The sequence below is a fragment of the Carex rostrata genome, chromosome 7, assembly GCF_964058835.1.
Source record: "Carex rostrata chromosome 7, lpCarRost1.2, whole genome shotgun sequence".
Lineage (NCBI taxonomy): Eukaryota > Viridiplantae > Streptophyta > Magnoliopsida > Poales > Cyperaceae > Carex > Carex rostrata.
In genome coordinates this window covers 13,367,671-13,382,549 of record NC_135924.1, presented here as the reverse complement: position 1 = coordinate 13,382,549, position 14,879 = coordinate 13,367,671, and the positions used below count along the sequence as shown (strand labels likewise).

The window sequence follows — 14,879 nt, the reverse complement described above, 5'->3', positions numbered from 1 at the left end:
TTCCTACTTATTTATAGTATTCAAAATTCAAAGTCAGATTCATCTCTCTCACCCCACCTCTTCCAAGAAGTATTCATACTGACGATTACGAAGTATTCATACATGTTTGAAATAATTTATACAATTCAAAATTCAAAGTTAGATTCATCTCTCTCACCCCACATCTTTCAAGAAGTATTCATACTAACGATTACGAAGTATTCATACATGTTCGAAATAATTTATACAATTCAAAATTCATTGTCAGATTCATCTCTCTCACTCCACCTCTTCCAAGAAATATTCATATCTAATAACATGAATACATATCTAACAAATGAAGTATTCATATCTAACTAATGAAGTATTCATATATTCCACTCTGACAACCTTCGCTGGGCTAGCATGGACCCCCTCCAATGGTGCACCACGCTCTCTCCGCCGGATCTCCTCGCCGGATCTTGACGGTGCACCACGCTCTCCCCGTCGGATCTCAACGGTGCACCATACTCTCCTCGTCGGATCTCGACGGTGCACTACGCTCTTCTCGCCGGATCTCGACGGTGCACCACGCCGAGAAAGAGAAGAAGCGGAGGACGTGAAGGCCATGAAGAGACGGAGGAGAGACTTCAGTCTGATTTTGTAAGTTTGTTAGAAAATGGATCTGTTTATAACTTGGAGATAGAGAAGGGTTAGACAGTTAAGGGGACAGTTAATTAGTTAGTTGTTAGGGGTACACTTAGGGGACGGAATTGCGGGGAACAAAATCTTTACTCTAAAATTATATCATTGTCTATTTCTATTTTAGTCAATTGTCTACTTCTGTAGCGATTCTCTTTTAGGTTGTGCTTCACAAACTGAGAGTAAAACCTTATTAAAGAGAAGGGAAGGGAGGAGACAGGGTGGAAGCTCTTCTTCAAACAGTAATCTGTACACCTCGATTTGAAAAGTAACGATTTCGTCAAAACTGAACACGGAGCTCACTTCTGAACAGTGTTTTCTCCCCTTCGCTCCCTCTCCGATTCTCTCCTGCTGGAGCAAGTAAACTCGCCCAGTCAGATCCGGTCTGGTGTGTGTTCACCTCCGCACAGTGATTTCGCCCTTCCCCTCCCTCTGTGTACCCCCGTCTGGAGCACGCCCTTAGTTGTGACTTAATTCGGTCATTTTTGTGTCAATTTTAAATTTAACAAAACTAAGTTTTGTTGTTTTGGATACTTATTTCAAAATAGACTTAGTATATTGGTCCATTATGTATAAAAATATGTAATTATTAGTTCACAGATAACCACGAGCATTTAAAAATTATTTGATTCTTAACATTCAATTTTAAAGTTTCAGACCATTGTACATTGCTATTTGACGATTTTAACATACAGTGAATCCATTTATTTTTAAACTATCACAAAAATTATCTTAATCACAAATTATAATTTTTAACCCGTTTTATCTAGAAAAAAATAATAACTAATTTTTAATATATATATATATATATATATATTTTGCTTACTCCTGATAAATAAAAGAATAATTATAACAATCCCCTCAACCCTGTCCCCCCATTTAACCCCGCACTCTCTCTCTCCAAATTAACTCCCTTAATTGCCTTTTATCCCCGCACTAATTCCTCTAAGAATTTCCATTTATCCCCGCATTAATTATTGCCCTTTAATAACAATCCCCGCATTAATTAACAATCCCCACATTAATTATACTGTCCTCTAATAACAATCCACGCATTAATTATACTATCCTTTAATAACAATTCCCGCTAATAAATATTAATCTGTTTATTGATGTTCAAGAAAGTATTTATCATTGTTCTGACAAGTATTTATCCTTATGTCTGAGAAGTATTTATCATTGTCCCTGACATGATAATACTTTGATTTGATTAAACATTACTTATTGACAAGTTCAAGAACAAAGTTCAAGAAAGTATTTATCGTTGTTCTGACAAGTATTTACGATTATATATGGGAAGTATTTATCATTGTCACAGATGTTTTACTGTAAGTTGCAATTATGTCTGAGAAGTATTTATCCATGTAACATATAGTATTTATCCATATATCATAAAGTATTTATCCTTATGTCTGAGAAGTATTTATCATTGATATTGTACTAAAAGTTGCAATTATGTCTGATAAGTATTTATCCATGTAACATATAGTATTTATCAATGTATCATAAAGTATTTATCCTTATGTCTGAGAAGTATTTATCATTGGGTGAGGGGATTGTTTATTTAATGGTCCCCAGTTTTGCGGGGACAATCCAGAAAAAAAAGGAAATTTTGTGCGGGGATAAATGACAAGTATTTATGAGGGGATTGCTTATTTAATGGTCCCCAGTTGTGCGGGGACGATTCAAAAAAAAAGGAAATTTTGTGCGGGGACAACTCATGGGTTGATTTATTCTTTCCTAAATAGATATCATTGCATAGAGATTAATACTTTGATGCTTCAAGTTAAATACTAACAGTTTCTGCGGAGCATTAATGACTGGGCGGTTCCCCCCATGATATTTTTGACAGTTTGTGCGGAGATAGACCTGCGGGAATTGTTATCAGAGTCCTAAATAAAAATAATCCTAACTTCGCCGCTATATGCATTAAACCGCCTAAATGCGCATTACATATGCTGTCAAGCTAAAAACAAAACTTGCTGCATCATATGAAGTAACATTTGGGCTTTATCAATCATATCACACTTCCCCAAGTAGTTGTTCGGCCCACCCACTTCTGACTAAGTAAGATACCTCTTTTGAGTCTTTTCTGTTTTTAATTTTTTTTTTAACTTTCAAATTCAAATGCTCATTTTGATTTTATCATTTTACAAACTTTTTTTTATTTTTTTTTAACAATCCCATTATGGGATAAGGTTAGAGCTGCAAAAGAAAAGAATTTAACCCAGTTCGAGTTCGAGTTCGAACCAATTTCAAACTAAACTGGTTTGAAATCGAAGTAGGATTTTGAACTTAAAAGAAGTGTTCGAGTTTGATTCGGTACAATTTGAACTAGTTTCGAACCAAGCTGATTCAAAATTGAAGCAAGGTTTATAACTAAAAATAAGAGTTTTGAACCGAATCAAACTCAATTCGATTCGTTTCAATCTTTTTTTTTTTCCAAATCGAACTCAATCGAATCAAAAACTACGAGCTTTTAGTGCATCCTAGATAAGGTTATGTCGATTTGTGAAAATCAATAAAATCAAGTATTAAAATGAAAAAAAAAAATGCAAGTTTCTTTCCCATAATCTAGAAATGTGTTATATCATTTTCACTTGAATTTTTTTTATTATCATTCATCAATTGGTTCATACTTTACAAGTGACCATATATTTTTAAATTAGATTAAAACTTTCACATAATCTATATAAACTACATAAAGCATAAATTATGATAACATTTTATTTTTCAAAATGCAATAATGATATGTGATAATCAAGTACCGTGCCTAAAAAAAACATAATAATAATGTGCATAATCAAGTGCCAGCCTTTAACTTAAGTATGTCATACAGATATGATTACAACATATGGTTAATTTTCTGAAATTTTTTTAGAAACCATAAATAAAAAAATAAATTTTACAAAACTAATTTGATTGCTTTGTTTTTAACAAAAACCATAAGAACCGAGATGCCATTTCGGTCCCCCTTTTTTTTTTGAGACCGAATTGTCATTTCGGTCCCAGCCGTTTTTATAGATTTCGAGAAAAAAATATGTTGAAAAATTGTGAAAATACCTGGGACCGAATTGTCATTTTGATAAATAAAAAAAAAACAAAATTTTCAGAACCGAAATGGCATTTAGTTCTTATGATTTTTGCCAAAAAAAAAAAATAATCATGTTGGTTTCTAATTTTTTTTTTTAATTATGGTTTATAAAAAAAATCTTTTCCCGGGGTGGTATGAAACATTTTGTTAAAAATTGTACACAAGTTTCCGCGCCAACAAAATTTCAGAACAAAACCCCTCAATTTATAGAACACGTTCTAATTTCTACGATAATTTACGTTGTGATATCAGTGGATGATAGGTCCTTCACGATTGGTTCCTCTCAGTGTAAGATTGCCACGTGCTCAGTGTTTGGGTAGCTGTAAAATATGCTGGAGGCGGATTGTTATGGGTTCAAACAACAATGCGTCATTAACTATCGCTCTCTCACTATCTGGAGATTGTATCCTCTATTATTTTTTTCTCCCAATTTCAGTAGCATTTCAACTCAAATTCTATTAATCGCTATGAATAGGGGTGTTCAAACGGTTCGGTTATTTTAGTTTATTGAATCGGTTTGGTTAGTTTTTCAAAACCGAATTATAACTTCGGTTCGGTTCGGTTTGAAAATTTTCAAAATCGAAATAACCGAACCGACCGAACTTTCATATAATATGAATTTGATCGGAACCACCCCAGTTTATTTTTTAATACTCCGGTTTTCTTAATCAATTGCTTTAAATACTTGGTTTATTTTTAAATATCTTAGTTTATTTCTTAATATACTTCAGTTTATTATAAATCAATTGTTTTAAATAAAATCTAAAACATGTTTGTGCGTTACTTTTATTTAGTTTGAGATTTTTAACATTTTTTTTTATTTTGTATAGTCTATGATGTTAAAAGATATTTTTCTTTTTCAAAAAGTATTATTTTAAAATTATTACCGAATCAATTCTATTATACATGTTGAAAATTGCAATAAAATATGAGTGAGCCTATGGTCCGACATTTTTATTAATAACCAACTTAAAATATATTTTATCACAAATAATTAAATTTTTGAACTTTTATTAAAAATACCTAAACAACAATATTTTATTGCAATTTTATTTAGCTTGAGATTTTTAACATTTTTTTATTTTGTATAGTCTACGATGTTAAAAGATATTTTTTTTCTAAAAAATAAATTTAAATTATTACCGAACCAATTCTATTATACATGTTGAAAATTGCAATAAAATATGAGTGAGTCTATGGTGCTTCCCAATATACATTTATCTAGTTCTAAATAGTGCGCTATAGCGTTTTCAGATGATAAAGGCTATGCCGCTATTAGCATTATATGGGCATAGCGCTGTTTTTTAACCATTTCGCTATGACGCGATAAACGCTATTTAAACCTTTGATCTAGCGTACTTCAATACAACAATTGTTAGCTATACTTTGATTTCATCCAGCGTACATTTTGACACAAATCTATATTTAGGGGTGACAAAAAAGCTCGTAGCTCGTGGATCGATCGTGACTCGCATCTGACTTGCTCAAACAGCTCGTTCATTAGTGGACCAAGCTATTAATGAGGCAGTTCATTACTAGCTCGACTCAAAATTAATAAGTTTTAGCTGGGACCGAGCTCGCTGGCAAGCCAGCTTGGTCCAAATATGAATTTGTGTGAATTTAATATGCATAAATTTATTTTGTAAATTATGTTTGTATGAATTTGAAGATTTATTTAGTATGCATGAATTTAGTTACAAACTTAATTTATAATAGTTGATTTTATAAAAATTATCTAATATATTTGAATTTTTGGTTCATGAGCTTTTACAAGCTGGCTCGGCTCGTTTCTTACCAAAACAAATGAGTCACAAGCCATTTTTTCAGCTCAGATCCAAATGTTAGCTCGCTCATAACTCGCTAATTGCTAAAACAAGCGAGCCATGAGCTTGATCTAACTCGGACCGAACCTGCTCGTTGCCAACCCTATCCACATCTAATGTATCAAAACATATTAATTGGTAGATCTACATTACAAACTATAACCTCACCAATAAAATATTGTGACATTATTATATAACTTTTGTCATTCTTTTTAATTAAATATATTTTTGTCTGGTTTAACCGCTACCAAGTAAAATTGCACCAACATGAAATTCTTGGTATAACAGAGGGGCATATAGATTCTCTGCGTCTGTCTCTCACACTGCTCAGTGCTCACATTCACGTGGAAACCATTCGCTTCATCGTTTGCTCTCTCTCTCCCTCCATTCCTCTCCCATGGCGCGCGCCACCTCTCCGCTTATCCATTCCTCTTGAACAAAATCTAAAACCACCCAAATGACTCCAAAAGCCCCTCTTTCTCTCGTCCTCTGTTTCTTTCTCCTACTCGTGCCACATTCCCTTTCCCAATCCTCCATTAGCGACGCTCAATCCTTGCTCCTCCTCAAATCTGCTATCGACGTGTCAAACTCTCTCCCTTGGAGGTTAGAATCAGTCTCCTCTCTTTGTACCTCATGGATAGGCGTCAAGGAATGCTCGTCAGATGGTCGCGTCACCAAGCTTGTTCTAGAATCGCTAAATCTCAGTGGTGCGCTAAAATCCATCTTCCTCTCCAGTCTAGACCAGCTCCGTGTGCTCAGTTTCAAATCAAACAATCTCTCAGGGGAAATCCCTGATCTCTCTTCCCTCACAAATTTAAAATCTCTTTACTTGAACCAGAATAAATTCTCTGGAAAAATACCTTCGTCTCTATCCTTGCTTCACCGATTAAAGGTCGTAGTTTTATCTGACAATCTTCTTTCTGGTTCAATTCCTTTGGAATTGATCTCAGTTCAACGGTTGTATTCTTTGCAATTGCAAAACAACCAACTTACTGGTGAAATCCCACCATTCAAGCAATCCAGTCTTCGTCTCTTGAATGTATCTTATAATAATCTCTCTGGTAAAATCCCATTGACTAAAGCTTTGTTCCAATTTAATCTCTCTTCCTTTTCTCAAAATCCTCATCTCTGTGGCCAACAAATCAACAAAATTTGTACGAGAGATTCATTCTTTCCTCCTCCTCTGAGCCCCAATGAACCATACTCAGCATCAATTGCAATACCTCCATTAGTTACCTCTAACCATGAAAAAACCCACAAAAAGCGCATGATTGCCATTATTGCCGGTTCAGTTGCCGGTGGAATTATCCTTTTGGCACTTGTCTCAATACTGTTGTTTGTGCTAATTTTCAAGAAAAAGAAAAAAAAGTCGGCTGAGGTGAGCGCCCAGCCGAAGGAACACGAACTAAAAACCACCGAAATAGAAACTGAACCAACAACTCTTCAACACAGAGACGAACCACAAAGGCCGGTTAGTAAACCGGCATTTTCATGGGAAACAGAGAGCTCTGGCAAGTTGGTGTTTTGTGGAGGTGTTGGAGAGATGTATAGCATGGAAGAGTTGCTTCGTGCATCAGCTGAGACACTTGGTAGAGGTACTGTCAGAGAAAATTCTAATTATTTGTTGGATATATTTTGGGTTCTTGTAAATTTATCTTGTTGTTTTATTACCGTTTATCTTTTTGGTATATTCTATATATAGTGTTTGAACAATGAACTATCACAAGAACTTAATTTCCCAATGATTTTTCTTTTAGCCTAAAATCTAGCTAAGCACAAATAAGACAAAGGTGTTAACCGGTCCCCTAGCCCTCCTTTTACCCAAATAGGATTTGCCAGTTACTTTTCATCAGCTCTTCCTTTACAAGTGATCTGAAGAAATCATTACCAAGCTGTTTAAAAATAGTATAATTTTTTTTTTCCAGTCTATTAAGCTTTTTATAGTCATATGATTGGAATCAATATCAATCCAATAGGTACGGTTGGATCAACCTATAAGGCGGTTATGGAGACGGGGTTTATAGTGACAGTGAAGCGGCTGAGAGAGGTGGCAGGAAAGGAGAATGCGGCCAGGGATGGCGAGGAGTTTAGCCGAAAAGCCAAAGAGTTGGGTCGAGTGCGGCATCCCAATATTGTGCCTTTGAGAGCTTATTTCCAAGCAAAGGAAGAGAGATTGCTTGTGTATGATTATTTCCCCAATGGAAGCCTCTTCTCCCTCATTCATGGTTAGTCTCTTTTTTTTTTCTTGGGAATGTTTTTTCGCCCCAAAATAAGCATCAGTTTGGACTGATGCAACCATAGTCTCTACTATGTTGTTTTCCTCCAAGATATTGTTAATTATACTTTTATGTACACCTGTATATAATTATAATATTACTTTTGGGGCTTGACTCTTGACTCTAGTCTGACTAGAGCTTTCTGGTTTTTTGACAATGGGTTTTCTGGGTAGTCTCTATCAACTTTTTTTTAAAAAAAACTTTTATCCATACACCTATGTTACTAACACTAATGGGGCACTATCTATTCTTAGTTTCTTACCCAATGCACAACACGATATGTTTTCTCAGTAATTAACAAGCCATTTAGTAGTAATTAGGTTTTATGTGACATGGACAAAACTTAGTGGGTCACTGCAACTCAGTAGATGCAGTGAATTCTAGGCTGTGATTTCATTATCTAGAAACAGGGTTTAGGAAACATGGATTGCACCAAGAAGCCACAAAAATAACTGGAGGTATCCATTATGTGTTTACTGGAGATCGGAGCATCTTAGTTTGTGCAGTCAAAAGAGGAGACAGAAATAGGAATCAAATGTCCCGTGACCGTGTTAAACTAAGAATAAGAGCCTCACTTTGGGGAGAAGATAACTGGTGGAATGTTAGTAATAGACTGGTATAACATGGTATGGTGATCCATGTAGTGGGTCAATATTGTTTCACTGTAACTACCTGCTACATGTTAACCATGGAGTTGTCTTTACAGAGTTACTAGTTGTGGGACTTGAAAGCTTAAGGGCTACACTGTAGTTATTACCTTTGGAGAAAGTTGGTAGATTAATTACTATTAAAACTTGCCAGGTGCATCTAATAAATTTACATAGTTGGGAAGCAAAAAGCTAATGCACCATGTAAGTTTTAATATACAGAGCTGTCTTCTTAATTACATGACTGTTCTATGAGTAATAAGTGGAATCAGCAGATGAAATGAATAGAGTGAGGCTATGGTACTCTGCAATGCACAGATCGTTTCGTGCATTGGATTCATATCTCTGTCTTCAAAGTCCAAATAGTCGATCCGAATCGCTCAACATTATTATCATATGAAAATATACTTGGAGACCAAATTTTATATTTTTAGATCAAGTGATTTTCTAATTGTCTCAAAAAATAGTAAAAAAATCCCAAAAATTATAAAATTTGGTCTCCAAGTATATTTTCATATGATAATAATGTTGAGCAGTTCAGATCGACTATTTGGACTTTGAAAGCAGAGATATGAATCCAATGCACGGAATGATCTACGGTTTGCGAAGTACCATAGCCTCACTCAAATGAATATGCATATCTACTTGTTGTATTGCTACACATAATTTGCTGTAGTTTTGAGATGCCAGGTAATAGTAGCGTCTTTTACTAAAACATGTATTCAGAGTTTTTTCGTATGCATTTCATTTACAATTGGATTTAAATAACCCCTATGTGACCATGCTATCTGGGAATTGGGATCTAGATTCCTTCTGCATTTAAATATTCCACCATATTTTATTAATTTGGATGATGCTTAATACAAATTGTTAATGTGCATGATTGTTATTCTAGTCTTGTTCTCCTCCATATCATACTTGTGCCTCAATATGAAGTCAACAAATGGTTTGCTTGTAATACCAGAAAAATTCTGTCTACATTTAATGCAGGGGGTTGCTTTGGGTTGATAGGTTAATTTATATTTACATTTAATGCTTGATGGATTAGAGTAACGAAGTCCATGTGAGGAGATGGGGAACAAACATACAATTAATAACATCCTCTTGCTCTTATCTGGCTATGGACCTCTATGCTGTGGGCCCCTTTCCAATTACCATGTGAAGTGCACCATACTTCTCGTTCTTCCTCCACATTTTATTGGTCACTGTTTGGGGAGGTTAATTACGTATCGATAGCCTATACTCTAGGACTGTAAAACAAATAAGCAACTAAGAATTATAGAAGAAAATGCTATGATAAAAAACTATATCCAAGTTAAAAGTTAAATTAATGAAGTCATTACTATGTCAAAAAGTATACTAAACAAAAATCATCCTTTCTCAATACTAATTCGGTTCGGTCCAAAACCAATTAAACCGAACCGTTTGAACACCCCTATTTCCCTGTGTAAGAACACTATATTGGTTTCAGAAGGTCTTTTGTTGTTGGTTGTTTGTCATTGGGATCAGGTGAGTTTTCCAATATTAACTTTTTTGTATGTTTTCCCCAAATAAAAAAAAAAAATTCCATGTTTTCCTTGGGCCAAATCTTTATCCAATCAGTTTTGTTCTTACATTGTAGAGTTATCTGACAGTCAAAACCTGTGGTCTAAGGCATCTACCATGGATTTTAGCTGCTAGCAATAATGTGGCCAAAATCTTTTGTACTATTACCAGATCCACCTGTGCTCTCTTTATTACAAGAAGACAGTTATTGATTTTAATAGAATAAATTCAAATCAATTCGTAGGAAATTGGTCCCTGAGGGGGTAGCCTTTTTTCTTTAGAGTCATTAATCTCACATTGTTATATGGTTGGGACATAACTTCTCTGAAAAAGGAATTTGGAAATTGTCCTCATATGACTGCTTTTCTTGCTCTTTTTTTTTTTTTTTGGGCTCTCTCTGTATCTACTATCCAATGCAAGTTGGGTTGAGGATTTTCTCTGTATCTACTCTGCAATGCAAGTTGGGTTGAGGGTTACTAATACGAAAGAATATTACATAAATAAATAAACAATTAAGCTAACAGATAAATATTTGCATATCATAAGGAAAACAATTTCTGTAGCATTAAATAATCTAAGAATATTAATTAGGAATTTAGGATTCCTCTCCAAATGCTGTTAGTATTTACAACTGGAGGACACTTCTACTGTCAAAACTTGTTCTCTGGCATCCTATTTGAACCAATATATATATATATATATATATATATATATATATATATATATATATATATATATTTTATCAATAGTTTAATTATAATATTTATTTGATAATTACACTGACCAAATATTCATTATACAGGGTCAAGGCCATCAGGTAATGGAAAACCTCTCCATTGGACGTCTTGCTTGAAGATAGCAGAAGACGTGGCAACCGGTCTGTTCCACCTGCACCAGTCAGGCCTTGTGCACGCCAACCTAAAGCCGTCTAATGTACTTCTTGGTGCCGATTTTGAGTCGTGCCTCACCGACTTCTCTCTTGTACCGACATTCCTCCCTCCCTCCCCTTCTCCCTCCTCTTCTCTGCCATCCCCCTCTTCTTCCAGCCTCTTCTATCGGGCGCCGGAGACCCGCAACCCAAAAAGTTCAAATCCGTTCACCCCTAGCTCTGATATTTATAGTTTTGGCATTCTTCTCCTGGAACTACTCACAGGTATGGTACACTAGCCCAGTATTCAATTTAAAGGCCCAACTAGCCCAAAATATATTAGCCCATGACACCTTTTTGGACTTGTGCAATATTTCAAAATTTCCAATATATATACTTAACATTGACAATTGAGAATGTATTTTGGCAGGGAAAGTACCATTTCAAGAACTAGTGGAGGAGCACGGGGAAGACATCCCGAAATGGGTAAGATCGGTGAGGGATGAGGAGAAGACGGAATCAGGGGAGGAGAGTGACACAGCAGAGGAGAAGCTGAGCGTGCTTTTGGAGATTGCAATTGCTTGCGTGGCAGTAGATGTGGCGAGGAGGCCAGGGATGGAGGATGTTCTGAGAATGGTACGGGATGCCAGGGCAGAGGCAATGGTGGCATCATCGAACAATAGTAGCGATAGAGAGCGGGACCGGCCTGGAAACTCGCCGGGCCGGTGGTCAGATACTGTACAGAGCCTGCCGAGGGACCATGGTTCAGAGAGCTTTGCGGAGAGGGATTGATGTAGCGGAGGCAGAGAGTGGTTTGGTGTACATTCTTTGGTAGGAGGTTGTGCGGCTGAGATGGTGACGAGTTTCCAACTTTCCATTCTTGTTTTCTCTCTTTTTTGTATCCGTATCCTCCCAGGTGGTGATCGGGATGGCAGTAGGAGGCAGTATTATTTTTGCTTTGAGATGCGTGCCAAGTTAAAAATTCCATTTTCAGACCGTCTGATTCAATTCTATAACCTGAGGGGATACGAATTCCTCCTTTTTCTCATCTATTTTCTTCTTTATTATGGAAAATTCTCTCATTTTTAGGTTGTTAGGTTGTAGGATTGTTGCTTTGCCCGAGTTTTGGCGGGTCTGGCATTTTTTTTCCCTTGTCGTTTCAATTTTTGCTTTCGGGTTCGTTTTCTAGAGTAATTGTTTACATTTGGTCTCGAGCCGAAGGGGGCTCTTGATGTGTTTTTGTAAAACTTCGTAACTTTATTTTATTGGGCCGGGCCGTTTTGGGCCAACATTTCTAATTGCTTTATCTCAACTTTCCATTAAAAAAAGATTCAATTCATTGAATTAGTTAATTGCAGCAAAGTAAAAGGGACCCACAACATTTTTACTCCCCTTCATGCGTTCTTTGATCTTTCCTTTTACACATAAATCTTTCAAATAGAGCCCTAAAATCTATAGGAAAAATAAAAAAATTACTCTCCAAGTCCTTTCCCCGCTAGTCACCATAGTCACAAGATTCGCAAATTAAATTCAAATAATTTGTTTTTTGATGATGCCGAATTGAACGCTGAATTATTCAGTTGACTGAATTAAATCTGAATAATTCGTAAATTTTATGATTTTTCCTGAATTTTTGCTATCTTACAGGATTGAGATCTCTGATCCAGATAATTCCGAATCATTTCTGAATTATACCCGAATTATTCTCGAATTACAGACTTTTAACCTCACCTCACCGAACCCGAATAATTCATTTGTCACTATGCTAGTAACCATATTAAAACATCTGAATTCCTCTTGTGGAGTCATCTCTTGATTTTTTTAGTTATCTTATTCTTTGTATTTCTTGAACCCTTTAAAAATGAACTATTATTCTAATTTTTAATCTTTCTCTTTCTTTCTTGCCAAAATTTAAACAGTGACATAAAATTTTAGGAGGAGACATAATTATATAATTATTTTGTAATTTTTTTGAGAAAAGCATAAAAATAAAATTATATTTTGGAAAAAAAATTATAGTGAGGTATTTTTTAAATTTCTTTTTAAGCCAGAAAGGCAAGTGTCTCGCTTGATTTATGCTATTTCACCACCGCTTTCTTGCCTTTGAACCCTTCTCCAACGAATTTTGATATCTTCGGCTTAATTATCTATTTTTTTTAAATGAAATTGCAAAGATTTAATTAGCGTTTATCACACCATAGCGAAATGGCTAAAAAAATGACGTTATGTCCATATAACGCCGCTATAGTTTTTATGGTCTGAAAATGCTATAACAGTGCTATTTAGAACCTTGCTTAATTGTTTATTTTTATAAGGGATGCAAGAAAGAGTTAGTGTGGTTCAACAAGTATCAATCAATTTTTAATAAATAGATCTCTTTTGAGGGAAAGTTGGGATTAAATGATTTAGAAAAGTAACACCGTTAACCTCATTTTATAATTTAAAATGCCAAGTGGCAACCAGCGGTTGGCTGAGCTATATGATGCCGGTGGTCAGGAGATTCGGTCCCACAACACAATTGTTGAGGTTTTAATGACGCAGGAATTGGTATAATTTTATTACAATTTTTTTTTAAAATAAAAGTTAAAAATGAAGTTATCAAATTATTTTATAACTATAATGAAGTTTTAAATTGGATTTTAGATATGTAATATTTTTTAGAGGAGGGTTCAAATGCCTCGTGCTTTTCATGCTTTATCATACTTTGTATTCTATATCTCTATTTTTAAAGTCCAAACTATCGATCCGAACCACTTAACATAATATTCATATTAAAATATATTTTATAATTTTTGGATTTTTTTTAGATAAGTACATAAACAATGATTTTGTACCTACTTAAGAAAAATAGTAAACAATTAAAAAAAAATTGTTCTCCAAACATATTTTAATATAAATATCATTTTGAGTGGTTTGAATTAACAATTTGGACTTTGAAAATGAAGATATAAAATATGAGGCATTGTATGAAGTATTTGAACCCTCTATTTTATACGAAGAATATTATTTTTGTCGCTAGATCAAAATATTATTTTTCGAAGTCAGTACTGTTGTTCATACAATAATCATTTTCGTCTATTTGACTAATTTGTAAAAACATACAATTATTGAATTTTACGATTTCTTCTATTTTAAGATTATGTAGGTTCAAGAAGAGTTGGAATTGCAATGTAATATGCTTGGACAGAAGAAATCATGAAGACCTTTATCAAGAATATAAAATGTAAAATCAGAAACTTGGTAAAACATGTTTGAGGCTGTTTTTACAGAGGGAAAACGTTGGTAACGTTTTTAAAACGCTGGTAACGTTTTTAAAACGCTGGTAACGTTTTTAAAACGCTGGTAACGTTTTTAAAACGCTGGTAACGTTTTTAAAACGCTGGTAACGTTTTTAAAACGCTGGTAACGTTTTTAAAACGCTGGTAACGTTTTTAAAACGCTGGTAACGTTTTTAAAACGCTGGTAACGTTTTTAAAACGCTGGTAACGTTTTTAAAACGCTGGTAACGTTTTTAAAACGCTGGTAACGTTTTTAAAACGCTGGTAACGTTTTTAAAACGCTGGTAACGTTTTTAAAACGCTGGTAACGTTTTTAAAACGCTGGTAACGTTTTTAAAACGCTGGTAACGTTTTTAAAACGCTGGTAACGTTTTTAAAACGCTGGTAACGTTTTTAAAACGCTGGTAACGTTTTTAAAACGCTGGTAACGTTTTTAAAACGCTGGTAACGTTTTTAAAACGCTGGTAACGTTTTTAAAACGCTGGTAACGTTTTTAAAACGCTGGTAACGTTTTTAAAACGCTGGTAACGTTTTTAAAACGCTGGTAACGTTTTTAAAACGCTGGTAACGTTTTTAAAACGCTGGTAACGTTTTTAAAACGCTGGTAACGTTTTTAAAACGCTGGTAACGTTTTTAAAACGCTGGTAACGTTTTTAAAACGCTGGTAACGTTTTTAAAACGCTGGTAA

General features: G+C 34.7%; 1 protein-coding gene across 1 annotated transcript; it reads left to right on the top strand.

Moving 5' to 3' along the window:
- Nucleotides 1-5,924: 5,924 nt before the first annotated feature.
- On the top strand, nt 5,925-11,829 carry LOC144556381 (inactive leucine-rich repeat receptor-like serine/threonine-protein kinase At1g60630). Its single transcript, XM_078304729.1, has 4 exons — nt 5,925-7,172; nt 7,554-7,802; nt 10,848-11,198; nt 11,344-11,829. The coding sequence occupies exons 1-4, from the start codon at nt 6,035-6,037 to the stop codon at nt 11,703-11,705; spliced, it is 2,100 nt and encodes a 699-aa protein (XP_078160855.1). The 5' UTR covers nt 5,925-6,034; the 3' UTR covers nt 11,706-11,829.
- Nucleotides 11,830-14,879: the final 3,050 nt, after the last annotated feature.